General features: G+C 40.3%; 1 protein-coding gene across 8 annotated transcripts; it reads right to left on the bottom strand.

The window, feature by feature from the left end:
• Positions 1–2,532: 2,532 nt before the first annotated feature.
• ZNF207 (zinc finger protein 207) lies at positions 2,533–19,379 on the bottom strand. Of its 8 annotated transcripts, XR_012677758.1 has the most exons (15): positions 19,206–19,379; positions 17,912–18,038; positions 17,698–17,836; positions 17,442–17,606; positions 17,138–17,213; positions 16,703–16,776; positions 16,172–16,326; positions 15,686–15,778; positions 14,702–14,944; positions 14,347–14,518; positions 13,626–13,806; positions 13,344–13,411; positions 12,649–12,701; positions 6,978–7,036; positions 2,533–5,588 (listed from the first exon to the last, which is right to left on the bottom strand). XR_012677758.1 is itself a non-coding variant. In XM_075178092.1 (12 exons), the coding sequence occupies exons 1-11, from the start codon at positions 19,244–19,246 to the stop codon at positions 13,646–13,648; spliced, it is 1,446 nt and encodes a 481-aa protein (XP_075034193.1). In that variant the 5' UTR covers positions 19,247–19,379; the 3' UTR covers positions 13,154–13,411; positions 13,626–13,645. The 8 variants fall into 8 exon arrangements, 4 of the variants coding, with proteins under 4 accessions (XP_075034193.1, XP_075034192.1, XP_075034194.1 ...); XR_012677756.1 differs by having other exon boundaries at positions 13,344–13,806; XR_012677757.1 differs by lacking the exon at positions 6,978–7,036 and having other exon boundaries at positions 13,344–13,806.
• Positions 19,380–20,293: the final 914 nt, after the last annotated feature.

Below are 20,293 nucleotides of genomic sequence, written 5' to 3'. Positions count from 1 at the left end.
GTAAAAATGAATAAAACAGGAATGGCCCACAATAAGCCCACTTCCTTGGGCACTTAAACACTAAGGAGCTACAGGGGGACGCAGAAGGGTAGAGTTCTGTCAGTTACATTAAATAAATTAACTAGTTAAGTGTCAACTCCATGGTCCCCTCCTTCAACCCCATGGCAGCGGTATCCCCCAGATTGGATGAGAAAACAGGATGTGCTTTCAAATCAACATTGCAACATTTTTATTTCCGAAGAGTGTTCAGTGCATAATTGTAAAGAGGAAATGGTTTCCAGTCAGAGCCATCTCTTGAGGGTGCCCGGTGATGCTCCTGTCCCCAACAGGTCTTCATCAGCAGTATTAATGACCACTATGACTTCTGAAAGAATGATCCCACGCGGACAGCCCTATTAGTCCCCACATGACTTACACTCCTCCTTCCCACCCAAAAATGACCCAGTAGAATAAGAGCTGCAGGACAGCACAGCCGGCACTGGCCTTTCACGGATGGAGATGCAGAGTATGCCCTGGCATAAAGGGGCTAATGAACAATGTAGTCAGAAAGGTTGAAGGCAGAGGCCTTTCAGGAGCACATTCAACCCATGGTTAAACAGGATTTGTGCACAACTGCTATACATTGCCCATAAAAATCCATCTAGCCTGCCCTCATTGATCCTATTGTGTCCTCGCCCATGACTACCACCTTTACAGCCAGTTTAAGAATGTGAAAAAACAGGCATTCTTACCTTACAAATGTTCAGCTTAAAAATATACAGCACATTAGAATAAGCCGTAATTAATGGATGTAGGTTAATTTGCTCCCTGAAAATAGTAGTGATTTTGTCGACCAAGGAGCTCAAGTTTTGTCTCAATGCAGCACAGCAGTCTTCTTGCAGTCAGATGCATCAACCTATACATGGAAAGACCTTACACATTTGATTAAAGCCTTGCAATATTTCTGAACCTGTTCATTAGTCAATTGCTAATTAAATGCAAAATCAGACATCACGTCCTAAAATTTTAAAGCTAAACTCATGTGACAAATAACCAGTGTAATAACACATTGTTCTGCAATTTAGTCAAGAAACATAAGCCAACATGTAGATGCCATGTGTGAAAAACCCACATAATGCTGCAGTTCGTAAAACCATCTTTAACAATAATAATCTAAAGCAAGTTTTCTACTTTGTTGTTCATTTGCACCACACACAGCAAACAGTAAGAACGACACTAACTGCCAACAGATAGCGCTGTAATTGTTAGGAAAAATAGCTGTCTCTAGTCTTAATCCCAAACTACTAATTGTGTCTTATTGCTAATTACCGATAAAGATCTGTGTGAAAAGTTACCATATACACACAGTAAAATGTCCAATATCTTAGTCCTAAATTGTTTTCTATGGATTCAAAAAAGAGTTTGAGGGGTTTAAAAGCAAAGTTTTCTTTAAAGGGATGTTCAACGTACTGCATTGAATTAATTGCATAAAAACAATGCTAAAAACTTTCAAAGAATAATGGTGCTTTCAAAAAGCATACCCCAAAATGTAATCATTTGGTTTGCTGGTGGAGACACCAACTAGGTCAATTTTATACAAGTTCAGAAACAATGTGCAATTTTGTTTTGAAATCGTTTTTTCCCCAGGGGCAGAGGTACGCCAGTTTATAGAATTTATATCAAAATCTAATTAGGTTTAATATAGTGCTTTAACCAAATATATAAATACTATTTTAAATTTTTTAATGTATGCCATTTACATGTGTTTATTTTGAACCTATCTTTATGGCATCATGGACAATGACTGTTGGAAGAAGGGGGATGAGCTTCAATGACTTCCTGTCTAATCTGATATCAACCAACCACATAAAAAGCAAAATGGTTTGGCTCACTTACCCCTGTGGGAATTGTTGAAACCATTTTTGAATAGATAGTCTAAAACACTTGTTTAGTTCTTTAGCATCACTATTAGTGTGCTGGTCATTTTATATTTTTTAAACACTTTGGTACAAAAGCATATCCATTTACCTTGTGAATTCTGATCTCTGAATGCTGGTTCGTGTTTTACATAGAATACAAAACAGGGATTTTTGTAAAGAAAATGACCCATTACTACCAAAGAGTGTCCAGCGACACCCTGCAGACTTTGCACCATTCATCAGCTGCTTATAGTAGTCACTGAGTTTACGGCTGTTGAATGTGTATCCAGACAGATTCACTGAATAGTCCAGTCTGTTAAATATAACTAAAATGTTTTGAAGGGTTATTTTTAAAATATTTAAATGCATAGAGGACTAGCTTGGTATAATAAACTGATCAAAGGGTACTCTGAATACATATGCACACATTATGGTGGGTACATGTTAACAAAAAATAAGAAACCATGGTATATATTGATCAAGAGTCTTATTCCAACTGTTTTACAGCAGACAGTGTAAGTAGAGATAAACAGCCATGACCATTTATCACAAGAAAAGATCTATACAATGAGTACATCACCAAAATCAGATTTTTATTGCATTATGTGTGCAGGCACAGGAAAGCAATTACCGCTGTGTGAAAATGAAATGTTTTTATTTTTAAAAGAAAACATTTTGGCCTTATCCCAATTTCTTTGAAACAATGTTACCCGAACAAATTTTGTAAAAATAAACAATGTACAAAGTAAGATGCCCTTACTCCCAAACATAGTGGAACATCAGGATACACCGTCCTAGCAGTAAGAGTTACAGAGCAGACACCAGAAACGCTCAAAGAAGCTTCTCAAGTAAAAGTGAAATTCAAACAGGATTCTTTCTTTTGTGTTTAATTAGCAACAGAGCAAATTAGTTAAAGTTAAGGACATAAAGCAATGTTTGATGAAAATATTTTTATTGACAATAGAAAAAGTGGGTTACGGAAAATGTGGAGTGTAAGTGCCCACCACTGCCGGGTATGACTACAATCCTGCATTAGACTGCCATGCACTGCCCAGGAAGACAGAAAGCAGCCAACCTTCAACAGCATTCCAGAAATATGAAAATGATAGATTGAAAGGGCAATTTGCATCTATTGTCCTTACTTTAAAAATCACAGTATCAGTATATTTTTGTTAACAGCATCTAAAATGAAGCCTGAAGATGGAAATGTGTTGATAAAGCAATATAACCCTCTACAGGTTGCAAAGAGCCTCATATATTACAGATAACAGCTTCTCCGAAGAAGTTTACAATATGTTTCCAGATAGAGCCGTCCTACAAAATACACAAAAAGTTAAAAATGAATGGCATGGTTGTCCTTATCTCATCAATAAACTAGGGTGGATATACTATGCCGTGCTGTCCAAAACCTTAACAGGCTGCATGTTCCTGGTGGGCATGTACAAGGACAGCAACCTGTTCTGTCCATGATAGAGCATGTAAATATTAGTGCTGTGGAAACCCCAATAGATGTGTGGGGACCATGTAAGAAAAGCATTTGACAAATAAAGCAAGGTACTTACCAAGCATACAGTAACGGCACTTACCGCTCAGTTAATCTGGACACGTCAAGGTGTCTTCCACCTTGGGTATAAATGTCTCTTGAAACACACAAACACAGTAAGTATTGAGCAGAGTACCGTGTGGCCAGCTTTACTAACAGGGGATGAACTATGTCATGTGAGTGTGGCACGTTAAGACACTTGCAACCGATCTCTAAGAAATGGAGAGAATTTTGAAAATAATGTGAGTAGTTCTAAACCATTTCTTGGTTGTATTCTTTGAATTCTTCCCATGGCCCTGTAACACAATGAAGTAAAGTGGAGCAGAATGGATTGTAAAAGGGATGAATGGCACGGATAACAGCAGCTGCAATATCAGTAATGTTGGCCACACATACTGCAATACCACAGCCAGTATTACTCAATATGGCAGCATGTGTGGTTTGAAAACGGTGAGGTCTGACAATTCAAAACCTATTGGATCAATATTGGCTTGTGTGTGGGGCCATCTTCCAAACACACTTATAAAGGTCACAGTAAACTGATCAGATTGGTCAGAGGAGTTGAATGGACTGATGTGTCTAATTTGGCCACTTAAGTGTGGTCAACTTGGACACGGAGTCCGAGAGCAGACCACCAGGACTGGCCTGTGGGGCGCCAGCTTCAAGCTTAGCACAGTATCACATCTAAATAAGTCTTCTGTAGCTGGTGGTAACACAAGTTGTAATAAAGCAGGTGGCTCTGGGACATCCTGGTCCTTTCCTATAAATAGCATCTTTAAAAGCAAACTCCAACTAAAATGTATACAAGCCAAGACGGTTCCATGACTGGGATCTGCAATTCACGAGGACTCTGAACTATTCTTGGTTGTTGACGTGTGGGACCAAACTGGTGCTGATTGGAGTAGGCGTCAGATTTTAGGGAGGTTATCCTTTAAAACTAGATCCAGGGCTTAAGTATTTAATTAAATCTAGGAACAAAGACCAAGCTTAAAAAAGAAAGTAGGAATTGACCTATGACACTTTACCAATATTGGTGTACACATGGTTATATGAACAACTATGACTAACAGTAAATATAAAGTTTTTGACATATCATAAGTCCAAGTGCAAAACACAGTATTAAAGAATTTACACTTTTTTGTATAATCCACAAGCACTAGTAATGTATATTAGTAGTAAGATCACCTCTCAACAACATAATATAAGCCTGGAATCACTCATATGGTTTTTTTCTCAGGCAAACAGAATTCTTAAGTCACCCAGAAGAATCAACGATGAGCTTAAGCAATTTTAAAGAAATTGTAGATGTGTTTTTAGTTGCTGTTATGCTAAATATAAAAAGGTAATGCACCAGACCTTTGGTTTTGCTTCTTCCCAAGCTTTAAATATGAAGATTCAAGTGCGACTCAATGTCTTAAGAGGCGAAGGGAGAGGTGCTTATCGTGAGCAACAGACCAAAGAAAAGGACCCCGGACAACATGGTGGATTCACTGCAGGTCTTGAAACAGCTTATGTCAAGCGAGTACAACAGTAAAGGAGGAGATCATCTCCTACAAAAATTCTTCTATAATACTAGTTATCGAGAAAATATCCTTCCAATAGAGACTTTATTTACCACTGGTCATAGTTGTTAATTTTTTTGTTTTTTTTCTTTACCAGTATTGGTGTACACGTTTCTTTTAAGCACCGTAGGTCAATTCCTAACTTTTTAAGCTTGTATTGAATTTGAGTGTAGTGTTACTTCATAGACTTGACCAGGCTGCTAGATTTATGTGGTGTAAGCGCTTAAAAGGGGGTTATTTGTTTGAGGTTCCATGAACAAAAACCGTTTAATGCCGGGCACACAGCACAGATTATGCTATAAGACAACTGAAGCACAGATAACATGCACACGTTAGCAAAGCAGTGGTAGTATTTAAAAGTTATACTAGTCTATCTTAACGTACAAAATACTTAAAAAAATAAAAATAAACAGGGAACAATATTATAAAAGTGTATTGGTATAGAGTTTGGCCATCTGACATCATCCCCCAGGTACACATCAAGTGCAAGTTAGAAATAAAAGAATTACAAACACAGAGTACTTACAGATTAAAACTAACCTGTACTGGCAGTGCTGTGCGTACTCTTCTCTACCAGTTAAGTAGCTAAATTGACAGAAACAAAAGGCATTAAACTGAGGCGCAGTGTACGTCAGGGTCCTATAAACTATCCCAAGTCCCACTTCACCTGCAATACACACAGACAAGAAACACACACCTCGCTGCTCCCAATCCCAGAAGTCTGCAATACTGCTTTTATATAAATGTGTTCCAAAAAGCTGACCCAACAAGGAGTGTAAAATAAATCTATTCACATACCTTTAAACCATTAAAAAAAGTGAAGTGTGTATCTTGTATCACAGAGAGACAGTGCAGAAGGCAGAGTCTAAGTGATCGACAAATATGCTCATTTTTTTTTTTTTTTTTTTTCAGCCTTTATGTAATCTATTAAGATTTAACTGTTGATCCAGAGGGTTGGTGGATTTGCAGATTGGGTCAGTCAGAGAGGAATTTTGATAGACTTGTCAACTGTGGGGTATATTTTAACAGCTACAATGAAGCAAGCTTAAGACTGCAATTATGGTTGACATGTGAACAATTTAATTGTATGGTTTATTTGCATATTGAAACAGGCACCATAGAGTTACTAGATAAACTTAATAGTTGGAAGAACTGTAAACAATTTTAAAATCATTTTGTTTCCAAAATGGTTATGATGAGCCCACACAAGGAGAAATGCAGCATTCAAAAGTAGATTAGTATTGGGTACCCTCTACCGTCTCCCAGCATAGCTAAAGTCAGTCCATACTTTTCATAACCAATACACCATTGTGAGAAAGGTTACTTTTACACTACTGATGTGTGACAATAGTAAGATACTGCATGTGACGTAGATACTGTGCTCTATAGTTAACTGCTGGGCTAATTCCATTTGCAAACAGAACTGTCCAATTGCTGGAAACATGCAGAGTCCTCCTGTAAGATCAAGACCCTCAATTTTATTTTATTTTTTATTAGTAGACAGAACTTCAGTGACAAAAACGACTACAATAAAACTGACCAGCTATTGGTGGAGAGAGATCTAGTATGTGGATTTATTGGCTGCAACTGTTTTATTAAAACATCCAAGTCTGACAAAGCAAAAAAAAAAAAGGGTCTGCCACTTCTTTTCCCCAACTGTAATAACCTGGCATGAATTGACGTGTGCTATAAAGGTGCTTAAATCGAGTTTAGCCAAAGTTATCAGGGTGGCAAGCAGAAGAACACAATAGTGCTGGCAGTGCACGACAAGTAATTTGTGTTAGTTATCTTATGCATCTCCCAATGTTCACTAATGCAAACCCCTAATGACAGACATTTCCTCCTGTGTACAGACACACATCTGGAATTTCTAACAATCTATAGTGTCCAGATGTCATTTATATGTATCTTATGAAGATTAAACAAATAGGTACACTTTGTATAAGTTTGAAAACAGAATTGTAAAATTCTAACCATGTTATTTGCTCATTCCAAGACATACGCCAAAATGTAGGCAGCTATTTCTTCATTTTCTGTAGATATAAAGTACGTGAAGTTAGCAAAGGTAATTTTTTTTTTTTTGTAAACTAAAGATATTTCACCTCATCAATAAAATCTCTAAACTACTGAGTGACTGGAATGATAGGCACGGGTGGCATTGTCCTGGCCATCCATTTGCCATATTTTGTATAAGTTTACATAATGTAATTCACAGTTTTGTGGGTTTTTTTGGTGATAGAATGACCGCACCTTGCATAGACAATGTTGTGTATGAACAGACCAATTTCAAACTTGCCACTGACATCATTTAGAGACATACATTTCATATGCAACACTACCTTTGTTGACGGATAAGGAATTAAATAGTTACCACACTTGCCCTGAACCAAAACACTTTTAAAACAATAGAGGATATTTTTAATAAAAAAAATGTTTAGGGGGAATGTGTCCACACTTACTGAGACACAAATGAGACCACACTAATAATTAAACTTCAATTTTATCACACATCGCTATAGGAGGAATGGAAGTTGAAAATGCAGCACTACCTGCAGAAGTCTACTTCGGTAATCGTGCCAATCTCTCCAGGAAGACCCAAGACAGGACTGAAATTTGAACCATAAGGAACAGCCTTAGACCAGTGTCAATACCCTTCTGCAAAAATAGAAGGAACTTTGGCAATTTAAAGGAAGGAGAAAAATATATCTGCCATACTGCATGGCTATTTCTAGCCAAGATCAATTTCTAACCATTAGCATGGTCTCCACAACGCTGACAGAAAAAACGTCTTAAGGGTAATTTCTTTAAACACAACCATTCCATTAAACCAACCAAGCTCAATTTTGATTGAATGGTTCACGAGTTAACAGGTCACGTTTTAGAGGAAGCTGTCATGATGGGTCTGCCGCCATTTCGAGAACATCCTTGTACCAAGAGCTTCTCTGTGCCACAAGAATCACATAAATACCCCATTAAATTAAATCTACAATGAACAGACGGAGTCTAAAAGCACCTTCGGATCCCTTGTACCCAAGCAACTTTGCGGTTCAACAGACATACCATCATGTCAACCTGGTTCACCCTACTCTGCCGATATATAGAAGCACTTCTGGATAAAGGGACCGTTCCCCAGCATGTAAGGCATGTCTGCTGAGAAAATCTGCTTCCAAGTTCTTCAACCCAGGTATAAATACCATCAAGATTTCTGGAACGTTCAGCTCCACACATCACATTATCCTTAAGGTTGAAGTCATCATCAAGCTGTATTTGGTGCCTTCATTATGATTGGTTTGAGCTACCATTGTGGCATTGTCCAACTGAATCTTTATAGCCTTTCATCACAGGAGAGGATGTGTCCCGATTATACAATTTAAACACCACTCAGTTCCAAAAAATATATACGGGGAGCTTAGATTCATCTCCACCACAGGTCCTACAGAAGGTGCTTAACAACAAAAGTCCCCCTAACCCTAAAAACTGGCATCCACTGTCATGATCATCCAGTTCAAAATGGTGAAAGGACAACTGCTGTTGAGATTGTCGACCCTGGATCACCAAAGAAGCAGCTTTGGAGACAACTTCATGAATTGACTGGACATGTTCCATTTTAATAGGTCTGACCTGGAAATCCATTCAGTTGTACAGCACAAATTGTACTGAATAAAAGATGAGGGCAGTCTTCCACAAGATCCACATGAAAAATCAAAGTCATCAATCTGATAGCCAATAGGCTGATGATAACCTAGAGAGGCAGTCGTCATATATGGACCGGAGTGAAAGAGGACCTTGCCTTGATTAATAGGTCATCCAAGTGATAAGGGTCACACCCCAGGACCTCAGAAGAACTGACTTAGCCACCATGATTTTTTTGTGAATACCCTTGGTGCTGTTGCCAGGCCGAAAGAGAGTCTAGAGATTCCATCTAACTTTATATTTAGCAATACGCATCCGGGTAGTAAATCATCTCTTGGCATCTGCCAAACCCGGATTTGGCAGACAGACTGACAGAAAGAGAAGCGTGATTAGTCACTCCATAGTATGCGTTTCCACTGCTCTAGAGTCCAAAGTCAGACAGCTTTACACCACTCCAGTTAATAAGTGGCTTTGGGCATGGTGATTTGAGGTTTGTGCGTGGCTTTTTGGCCATGGAAACCAAACCCATATAGGTCGCAAACAGTCCTTCAAGAGGCAGTTCAGAATTCTGTAGTAAGTGTTGTACCCAACAGCAGATTCTTACACCCTACAGCAGTCCCATTCTGTGAGCTCATGCGGCCTACTGCTACGTAGCTGCTTAGAAATTTCCCCTTTACAATAACTGCACTTAGTTGACTGGGGCTGCTCTAGCAGGACAAAGATTTGACAAACCAACATGTTGAAAAGTTGGCATAGCATGACCGTGCCACGCTTAGTCACTGTACTCTTAAGTACGACCCATTTTACTAGTTTGACTATGGAAATGGCATGGCTGTATGCTTTATTTCATACACCTGTTAGCAATGTTTGTATGTCCACATGCTTTTGGTAGGGATATAGATTTTAAAATCTCCTACCAGAGCCATATTTGAGAGCGCCTACATTGATTAGAATGAGTTGTGGTCTTTTTCTAAGGTGGATGTCTCCATAGCACATGTGTCAGAGGCTCCCATTGCCACAATCCCCTCTTGGGAAAGGATAGAGTACTGCAATCTGAGCAAGACCTTGAAGCTCTTTTCCAGTTTAGTCCACTCATCACAAAGGAAGTCATTCAGTTGAGGAGATGAAGGGAAAGAAACAGACTTCCTTCCTTTTGAACAATTAGTCTGGAGAAACCAGCTCCTCACTGGTCTTGAATGTTAAGAGTCTGTTGCAGGGCCCTCAACCTCTTGTTTCCTAAAGGAGTCCTTATCAGAATACCAGGAATCCTCCATGGCAGAGTTCTCAGCCACTTGTCCATCCTACTGAGAGGAAAGGTCAGAGTCCAAACCCTCCCAGGACTAGACCACTGTAGAGCTGTAAAGTTTGCCTCACTCACCACCTCGGAACAAATTGCGTGCGGAGTAAGTTCAGCAGTAGACTGCGCTAAGATTTTGCCAAGGCTGACGCCACTCATAGAAGTACATGGCCGGCAACACAGTTAATATGCCATCTAAACACATGTTGAGTTGGTTGTATAACACTATGCTCAGTGTTTTAAGCTGCTCAGTTCTCAGTGCTATGAATGGTCTAGCAGCTGTCCAAGTACACCGCCCACACTTCTTCAGCTGGTAATCAGCACTCTGTTCCTGCCATCCCTGCCCACATTATGGTGGTGTAGTTATTCAATCCTTAGATAGCCCCCAAAAGGATGTGTTTCCAGCATTTTCTAACAAGGGCTGCTACACCTACAGTTCAATCTGTGATTAATGTGTATTACTGCTTTTAACCGCACTTAAGGAGGGGGATAAGGAGGCACCTTCATTCAAATAAATCAAACAAGTTCATGACATGGAAACTCTTGTATTATATTGAGTGTTAACACTGAGAAAAGGCCACTAAACCTGAAGTACAGTATGAAACTGGAGCTTCAGACAACTTAATGCTGCACAGACATGTATGGAAGATGATCAATGAGCACAAGATCAAGATCTCCTGTTATGAATGAAAGACAAGGAATGACGACAACAGCAAATTTCCACTACATACAATAAATGGGGGGTGGGGGATAATGTCAAGTTGGTAGATAATATAGATGTACAGGGTATGAAACAATATTTTAAGGTGGCTTCCAAGTTGTCAGGCTGGTTTACATTTCGTGGACTTCCAAAATGTAAAAAAAATTGTAATGCAAGTTCTCTCGCATACATACTCACGTACCGCATTGCAGTTAGTCAGAAATGCAACTATTAAACAATAAGCCTAATAATGTCAACTGACACTAGTAATTTCCCCCCACCATGGTCCTCTAATCATTACCCTTCCCATTATTTATTTCCAACCACCTTCTTATTTCATCAAAGCAGCCCTCTTCTGTAATGCATTCTCCATGGTCCTACATCACTTACTTCAAACAGAGGCAACTTAGATAGTTTATTGGGGATTTCTGATAGAAAATTGATAATTGAATAAAATCTGTAATTTTAATATTGATTCAGTATTGTTTCCACAGTGCACCCGTATCAGAATACTTTTCCTGTTTATACAGAGGTGGCAAGCAAAGGAGTGGATATTCCTAGTATCACACACCACATACATGCAAGCGTGATGTCATCACTGGAGCACCCAGCATGCTGTGCGATACAAGGGATATCACCCTTGCTTCTACAAGGGATATCACCCTTGCTTCTACAAGAGGTTAGATGAAGGGGAACAATTTACTTACTGGGAAAAGGGAGACCAGGAGGGTGTGGTAATCTGGACAATCATTGTAAGGTTTATTTTGCGAGTGTATACATACACACTCAATATTATATTAGATACACACAAGTATGTGACATTTCTGGAAACAATGTGAACATTACCCCAGCTTTTTTTTTTTTTTTAAAGGAATGGTCCAGATACTTGTGCCAAGCACTGTTTATGTAGGTGAGCCCCACATTTTTTTTATATGGACTTTAACCGATACAGGAAGAGAAAGTGAGAAGTTGGTCCAGGTCAGATAATGTTTGCTGTTCAATAAGTCCAACTATATACACAATATAACTATAAAATAGCATGTTGAAGCATAGAAAGTAAGATTGCAAGCAGCAACTGTTCATTAGGCTGTAACCAAGAACACAGAATACCCAGTGTCAGTAGGAGACATTACTGTCTAGAGCACATACAACCTGACTATGGATTTCATGGCTGGGGAGGTCAGATACCCCACCAAAAGAAAAACTGCCACCCACTGCACAATAAGTTCACATGGGATGGTAAGTGTTCCCGTACCAGCTCCTAGAGCTTATCGGCTTTTGTTTTTCAAACTATGTTCAAGGGGCAAATGCGACATCCTGGAATGGAGCCAAGCCCAGGAGTCCAACTTTTGTAATTATCCCTCTTTTTTGCTAAACAGCAGCCAGTCTACACCTGATAAAATGCTGCTGTACTCAATATATTTTTTTCTGTATGATTCACTATGCAAATATTTACACTGAGATATTTATGGATACTGACTGCGGACGCACTTCATCTGTTTAATAGGACTTGGCCTCTTTAAAAATGCATCGTAAAATACACACATTTCTGATCAAATTAACATAGCTAGATAATTTTACAACATTGATAGATTACTTAAAACCGATACTAAACCTTAACAAAAATCATATATATATTGGGAGCTCCATGAATATAGCTGATTAATGAAATTATAAAGCGGTTGTTGTGTTCATAGACAGTAATGGAGTACTAAATAGGTCAGATAAGCAGAAAGAACATTGTTTGTCTACGTAACTCGACCTGCACATGGAAACCCTGACACCCACCAGTTATTTTACACTTTGTTTCTGCAGAATACTGAGGTGGCAGTGAAGAATAGGAAACTGTGCAGCAAGAAAAGTTCTAGAAACACTGTAAGACAACGTTTAACTAGCAGTAGCCCTAAATTAAAGAAAATGTTAGGGACCTTCACCAAACTTGCTGCAAGTTTGGGGACATATATATCCAACAGCTAAAGCTGTGAGGGCCCCTGAATAAAATAAATGCCACTTGCCTCAGACTGAACAGGGCAACACTGAGACAGCCTCAGCCTGTGCTAGGGCAGTGCTATAGGGAGAAGAAAGGCTACATTTAGAACATGTTTCAGGTAACGTGAAAGTGAAATACATGCAAATTCTTCAGGCTTACACACTCCAATCATCAGACCCAATCACCGGTATCCCTGTACACAAATTACTGCCATTATTCCAATCACCGCGAAGTAGCTAGACCTGTACAAACATGGCTATCACCAGTAGGATCACCGGCTGGACTCGTAGGTAGCAGGGGATGCAGTATGAAAAGGAAGTGCTTGGAAAGCATTAAATGAAGTAGACAACTGTGTGTTAGTACAGATCTAGCTACAGAGAAATTAAACACGCATGCAGTTGGCTCATTACTGTATAAAAGGCGGCTTCTAATGGTGTTGTTGAGCCATCAAGGAAGGACAATGCTGTGTGACATGCAACTGTACAAACCTCGAGGCCGCTCCACATTCTTGGCAATTAATAAGAAGTCAGAAGGGTTTCTCTCGTTTTATTACATAATGCGCAAGTGAACAATACATGGAGGTCAGTCAAAGGACATCTCTAGATACAACAAACAGTTACTGCCCTCACCAACCAAAGTTGGGGACCAGAAGTCCAACAGCCCCAGAGGAGCTGTGAAGGCCTCACCTTACAAAGAGCAAAGTAATGTTACAGAACTTGCCTTTTGGGTGGTATTTGGCGCCTTCACAATTAAACGAACCATATTTACTATACGCCACTTCTAAAAACCTAGATGGAAAAGAAGCCATACAGTATAAATTGCAACATCAGGAAAATGCCCAATCTTATGTCCCTGACAGCCCCCTCCCTCCCCCCCAACCCTTGAAATAAAAATATCCCTCCCCCAATGTAAAACAAATGTCCAACAGGTCCTGGTATGCAGGGAGAGATGGAGCTTGGCTATATACACAGCACAAGGTGAGAAAGGGTTTAATCTCCAAACCTATTAATAGTGCAGCATGGTCAGTAGCGGCCACCTTGAGACATGACAGGAGGTCGCATCCCCATCAGAGGTCGAGGGGGCCCTCCTTGGTAAGGTGGAACCATAGGGGGTGCTTGTCCGAAGGGAGGCATTGCACCAGGGTGAAAGCCAGGTATGCCTTGGTGCGGGTTTCCAAACTGACCTGGGGAGAGAAGAGCCGGAGAAGCCCTTGTCACATGGAGATCACAAGTACATTATCAAATACAACACGGGTGTTTATCACCTATACACTAGCTGGTGCGTTAGATATAATATAGACAGACATTTTCTTTACAACATGGCTGCCACTGCTGCCTGGACTATGCTGATAAGTTGATTTTACAGATCGGGTTATAACTTCTGTATATTACACCTCAAAGCTTTGGAAGGATTCACCTTTCTTTTTACACTAGTAGAATCTCACCTAAGCTTGTCTCTTAAATTATCCACATGCCGTACAAGAAGCACTGTTTACACTACAAGTCTTTGTCCTCATTCAGCTGTAAGGGGACATTTCTGCAAGCTGTTCTATAGGTAACCGGAGAAGGTCTTGTAACCCAGGGAAAGCAAACGTTTGCTTTCATTTTATAAAATATACTAAAAAAATTGAAGCATCCAATTTGTTACGGACAAAACCAGACTAGATCTTCCATCTGAAGCTGCGACAGGTCAGTGTGGAACAATTAGTTTGCTGAAGACTCACCATGAGGCGGCATCTGGTGCCTTATACCAGGCTGCTGTGACGGGATTCCAGGCTGTTGTGCCATCATGGCACCTAGTGGCCCCATGGCTGAATTACCCAGGCTACTCATGGATCCCTGGCCTGGGCGTGGAAGGTTACGCTGATATTTTGGATGCTGGGCACGTTTCTCTTCCTAGGCACAGAGCACAACAACAAGGGCAAGTTAAGATAAAAGAAACTTTGAAGGTTTTAATCTATACACTAGCAACAGTAGTGAAATAATTTACACTTAAATACTTTACATAGTAATCAGATTTGTGATCCTAGGAACAAGCAGGTTAGCGATACAAGAGACAGGGAATAGCTGGGAACTTACCAGTGATATATCCTCATCTGGATGGATCAACTTACTAGTGGCACTAGTAGTAGTCAGGGTAGCAGGCTTACTTGTTATGGAAGCAGACGGTTTAGCAGCAGTGCTATTAGTGGTGCTAGTGGTTGACATGGTTGATTGTGTGTAAGCGGGAAATGTTGGTTTAGGAGGCTCAGATGTTGTAACAGGCGCGCTGTTTAAGGGTTTGAAGTCTGTTCCCACGGGTCCTGCCACTGCTGCTGGAACCTGAAATGTAAAAACAGAAACCACCGTCACTATAAGTGAAACACATGCATACACTGCACTACAACAAAGCACAAACTAAAGAGCAAAGCCAGACCACAACACACACAAAAGGCCTTTACTTCACACACACAAACCAGTGTGTGTGTGTGATTTTTAGGAGTGACATCCCTGAGAGCATCACAAGCTCAGACACAATGCCAAGCCTGGGATACTACAGTGCTGCCACCTACTGGGCACCATCCCTCATTCCTTCACCAAGAGCTGTAACAAGGCCACCCCCCACACCGACTGACATGTGGCAATTTAAGACATGCACATAACCCCAAATTACAGAATTTGGCCTAGAAACATGTAATTCACACTGGGGGTTGAAACCAAATTTAATTCCTGGGCAACTTTTACAATTAAAATGGGACTCATACCCCCACTGTGAACCTATTAAGACAGACCATGGTGTTCTCCAATGCAATTAATATTCTAGTCATGTATTCATGTTCTAGTGTTTTGATTTAATGGTAAATGGACTATAGACACACATCCATGCATTAAGCCAATATCTGCTCATTGAACGCATTATGATTGCATGCATTAACCCTTTAGACCACCAGTTAGCATAAACTGAAATATGTTTCCCTCTATTTTAATGTATTTCCATATTCTGATTGCATTGAAACATTTAGGGCAGGGGTCCAAAGGGTTAATCTGTGAAGCGAATACTAAATACTGCAATTTCCTGCATACTTGTGCAGCACTAGGAAACAGAGCTTTAGCAGGTGCAGAGAGGGTCTCTGAATTGGAGGCCGATGTAGTTGAACTTGTGACAGGTGATCCCATCTGCAGCACAAAGAGAGTAAGCAGTGAAGAGACTACAAGTGACAGGACAAGTCCCTACACAATCACACTTACACAGAGCAGACTACAAGTGACTCTCCAGGTCCATAACCCATCACACATACAAAGACCCATCTACAAGTGACTGGCCAGGCCCCTACACAATCACTCAAAACAGCAGACTACAAGTGACAGGCCTAAGACAAAATACATGATATACCAATATGACTGTCCATTTATTGTCCAAGTACTATGAGAAACAAACAGTCTCAGGGGTGGTAATGGATTTTGAGACTTTGGTTGAGTAATTTATTAACCTTTAGTGGGAAACAAAAGAAAAAAAAACAAAGCACAGAGCAAGCCACAACCCTCATTGTACAACTGTGTAATTGTTACCTGTCCAGCACTGGGGAAAAGTGGTTTGGGTACAGACTGCATGGTGGGGGCAGACGTACTAGGAGTTGCCAGTCTACCGACACCTGGTGCTGAGATGGACTGAATTTGTGTCATTGACGGCATACCAGGACGTGGCCCAACGGGTGGAGGGACACCTGAAGAGAAAGGGAAAAGCAGACTTATGATAAATGTATAGCATTCCAGATGAATGCTGCCATTACTCAGTTCTGCAGCTAACTGCCCAGAGGTTGCATTTAGATGGTCCCATCTGTGTGCAGTTGGTATGTCCTCCGGAAGTACCAGTTTTCTCCCACAATCGAAAGTCATACTTGTAGGTTAATTGGATTCTAACAAAATTAACCCATGGATGTGGGGAAGGGAATATACACTGTAAGCTCCACTGGTAAAGTATCAGATGTGAACAACTAAATATTCTCTGTAAAGGTGCACAATATGTAGGTGCTATACAAATAAAGACTAATAAACAGTATACATTTAGAAGTTCAAATATTTTTAAAGTGTTAAACATACCTGGAGGCAAACCAGCCATCATAGGGTGCATCCCATGCCCGTGGTGGTGCATCATACCACCCATTGGCAGCATCCTGACAAGATAATTAAAAACACTGACATGTAAATGACACGTGAGGAAAAATTACAATAGCTGTTTACATAATTTAAACTTTCTAACGCAGAGAAAAAAAAACAAAGGTGATGAAGGGACACATGGGATGTAAAGGCACATTGATCTCAAATAAACGTGACATCTCACTGTTAAATGACCATATTATCTCATACTTTGCCATCTAGGTGATCAGATAGGCAGTACTGGGCAAAAGGGACACAGTATTTGTTTCAGTCACAGAAATCAGTGGAAATCCCATTGCGAAAGGAGACGCCAAAAGGGAGGTGGGTAATGTATTATACAAGAGTACAGACAGGAAATATTCCCTATCCCATACTAACCCATGGGGCATTCCTGGCATAACTGGGGGAATTCCAGGCATCAGTGGGGGCACAGATGGCATTAATGGAGGTATTCCTAGAATAAAATGATATTAGATGAACAATGCACTATATACATACACATTATACACAAGTATGGGAAAGGTACCACTTGCATGTTGAAAAGAATGGGTATGGCATGTACACATAGGTTTCCAGTCGCAGGTTTACATGCAGGAAGGGAAAGACAACAAAATGGCAATGGCATTACATCTAGCCCATATAAGGATTCCACCCTCCCATCATACAATTACCAGATGATTACCTGGGGGCATGCCTGGAGCGCCTGCTAAGCTATGGAGACCTGGTTGACCCATTGCAGGCATGTACCCCTGCTGAGGCTGCATTTGCGGCGGAAATGAAGTTGATGGCCCAGAATCATCATCGTCGTCATAATCAGAGTCATCCTGTTTCTTCTTTTGTCCATCTACTGGGGAAAGATAACAGATCATGTGATGAGAACTCAGAACGTGAAATCAGACCATCCACTAAGGGCTCCCCACAGGCTTTACCACAAGTACCTTGCGTCTTCTGCTCCAATAACCGCCTCCTCTCATCCATATCTTTTTCAGGAATTCCTTCCATGCCATAAATTTCCAGTTCAATGTCTGTCCTGCCAGGAATGGCATTTGGGACAGCATCAATGGTCTCTTTATGTACCTGCAGTGAGAGAACATTAGGTGGTGTGTCAAACATAATGACTCACGCTGCAATTTACTACTCCTGACAATTTACCTGCATACAATGGATGGCTAGACCTGGACCGGTGTACAGCTTCTTATGACAGATGTGACACTTAAAATGTTTGGCCTTCTGGTGCTGGATGAGAATCTTCTCATCGTCAAAATCTCTGTTGCAATACCTGGTGAGCAGTTAAAGATTCTACAGACTAGAGACAGTGGCATTCATTAACACATTTTTAAAACAGTGCATCATCATGCACAACCAGTCCTGAGGACAGGCATTACCCACCATAACACATTTATTTTCTATACAGCCACTTGCACCACTGTAAACAGCAGCTGTTAATATATAAATTTACATTTCTACAATTACACTTGAAAATTATATGGTCCAACCCCACTTTCAAATGACACCATCATTGAAAAACAAAGTGTGTAGATCTGTAGAAAACAACAGAACATTCACAATAATTACTACAATTTTTCCACAACTGAAAGCCGCACTTACAACTGCTAAAGGCAGCAATGCAGCACCTCCCCAACCCACAAAGCCAGACGACTAGGGGCTGTTAGATGCAGCCTTTTTTTCCAAATAAATTTTGGTACCAACTTAAAATGAAGGCAGAGGGAGCGGTGTGCGAGCAGGAGGAACAAGCACCACTCACTTTTTTTTTTGGGCAAGGCTACAAGAGGGAAGGAGCCTGAAGAAAAGCCATCATCAAGAGGCTGGCAGTGCAGCTTGAAATCCATTTGCTCTCAGCAGGTCAAGAAATGATAAATAATTTATAAAGCTGTCCTATGTGCTGACAAACTATAACTGCAAGCTGCACATATTCCCATAATATAAAACTGTACTAGAAAAGTATACAAGAGGTGCAGAGGCCACAGAAGAAAAGGCTGGATATAGAGAACCATAAATCCACTTATTTCAGGCCTGGTCCAAGAAATTTCCAAAAATCTGATTAGTAAATATAAATACAGTGGAGCTAGATAGATATATCTATATATAAAATCACACACAATACTACACACACACACACAAATACTAAAAAAAATGTTATACACACACTTGCATTACTATAGATATTTATCTATACAAATACACACACACACACATTATTATATATATATATATATATATATATATATATATACATACATACACACATATCTCTACATATATCTCAACATTATATATATATATATATATATATATATATATATACATACATACATATATATATACATACATATATATATACATACATACACACACACACCTAATCAGGCCTCACCACCACGGTCTACACCACCCATCTCTATGTCACAGTATGAGGAAAGGATACCAGCACCAGGGCTTCAGCTGCTTCTTCTTCTTCCGCCCCATGCCGGCTGTCACAGTGTGCGGGGAGGACGGCGGTTACGGGGAAGTTACCGGGGAACAGGGAGCTGATACGGAGAACGGCCACAAAGGAGAAGACAAGATGGCGCCGGCTGTTACACACCACCTCTTCCCAGAGTGCAGCGCGCATCGGGCGGGAACTAGCTAGACACGCCTACTAGGGGGGAGGAGCCGCGTTGTAGGGAGCCATCTTTACTGAGGGCAGAGATGGACAGTAGTAGAAGGAGTCAATAATACCAATCCGCAAATGTTGGTACAACATGAAGAATTTTATGAGTGAAAGTGTGTCACACACAGATATAAGACTCCAGGTGTTTATGAAACTATAAGTCCCAGCATGCTCTGCCAGCTATCAGCTAGTTATCTACTGGCAAAGCATGCTGGGATTTGTAGTTTCACAACACCTGGAGTGTCACAGGTTAGCCAACACTGCTCTAGGCATTACAGACATGGACACCTACAACAATCTGTACCCAACAAACCTAAGTGAGCTTAGCTGGCAATATTTTTAAAAATATTTTCCAATGAATGCTACTGCTGAGCTAGTTACATACAAATGGGCATTGAAGCACTACAAATCCCACCATGCCATGTTTACCAATTTGGATAATAGTGCAGTTCACACCCTTATCTTCTATAATGTTGACTTATAAAACCCAGAGTAGCTGGTAAGAATTGCATCTGGTGGATTTGTATTTTACAGTACATTAAATATTGAAAACGGGACATTTCCAAAGACAAATTTTGGAAACCCGGGACTGATATAAATCATCCGCAACATCACAAATCTGAAAACAGCTACAGGTCTAGTGTAAGTGCCAAGTGGTAGTGATGACGGTCACATATGCATGTTAGAAGAACCTGTGTTTGCAGTCAAGAGCAACTGTAAAAATGTATTTTATTCTTTTCTGGAACATGGTCCTTACTCTCATAAACTCTGTGTCAGAACAACAGATAAGTAAGGACCCGTGGTCATTCCTTCTCTCTCGCCCTGTACCTGATGAGAGCGGACCTTCTAATAAGCTTATCTCC

This window comes from Mixophyes fleayi, chromosome 6, assembly GCF_038048845.1.
Source record: "Mixophyes fleayi isolate aMixFle1 chromosome 6, aMixFle1.hap1, whole genome shotgun sequence".
NCBI classification, from domain to species: Eukaryota; Metazoa; Chordata; class Amphibia; order Anura; family Limnodynastidae; genus Mixophyes; species Mixophyes fleayi.
The sequence above is the reverse complement of the archived record's forward strand: the minus strand, read 5'-3'. Positions and strand labels throughout refer to the sequence as shown.

Excerpts from the sequence above, each read along its gene's own strand:
- ZNF207 (XM_075178091.1), bottom strand. The coding sequence starts at position 19,246 with ATGGGGCGGAAGAAGAAGAAGCAGCTGAAGCCCTGGTGCTG. Across the intron at positions 17,837-17,911 it reads TAGCCATCCATTGTATGCAG|GTACATAAAGAGACCATTGA; the intron begins GTAAATTGTCAG and ends CTCTCACTGCAG. Across the intron at positions 14,945-15,685 it reads TGTTTCCTAGTGCTGCACAA|GTTCCAGCAGCAGTGGCAGG; the intron begins GTATGCAGGAAA and ends TTTACATTTCAG.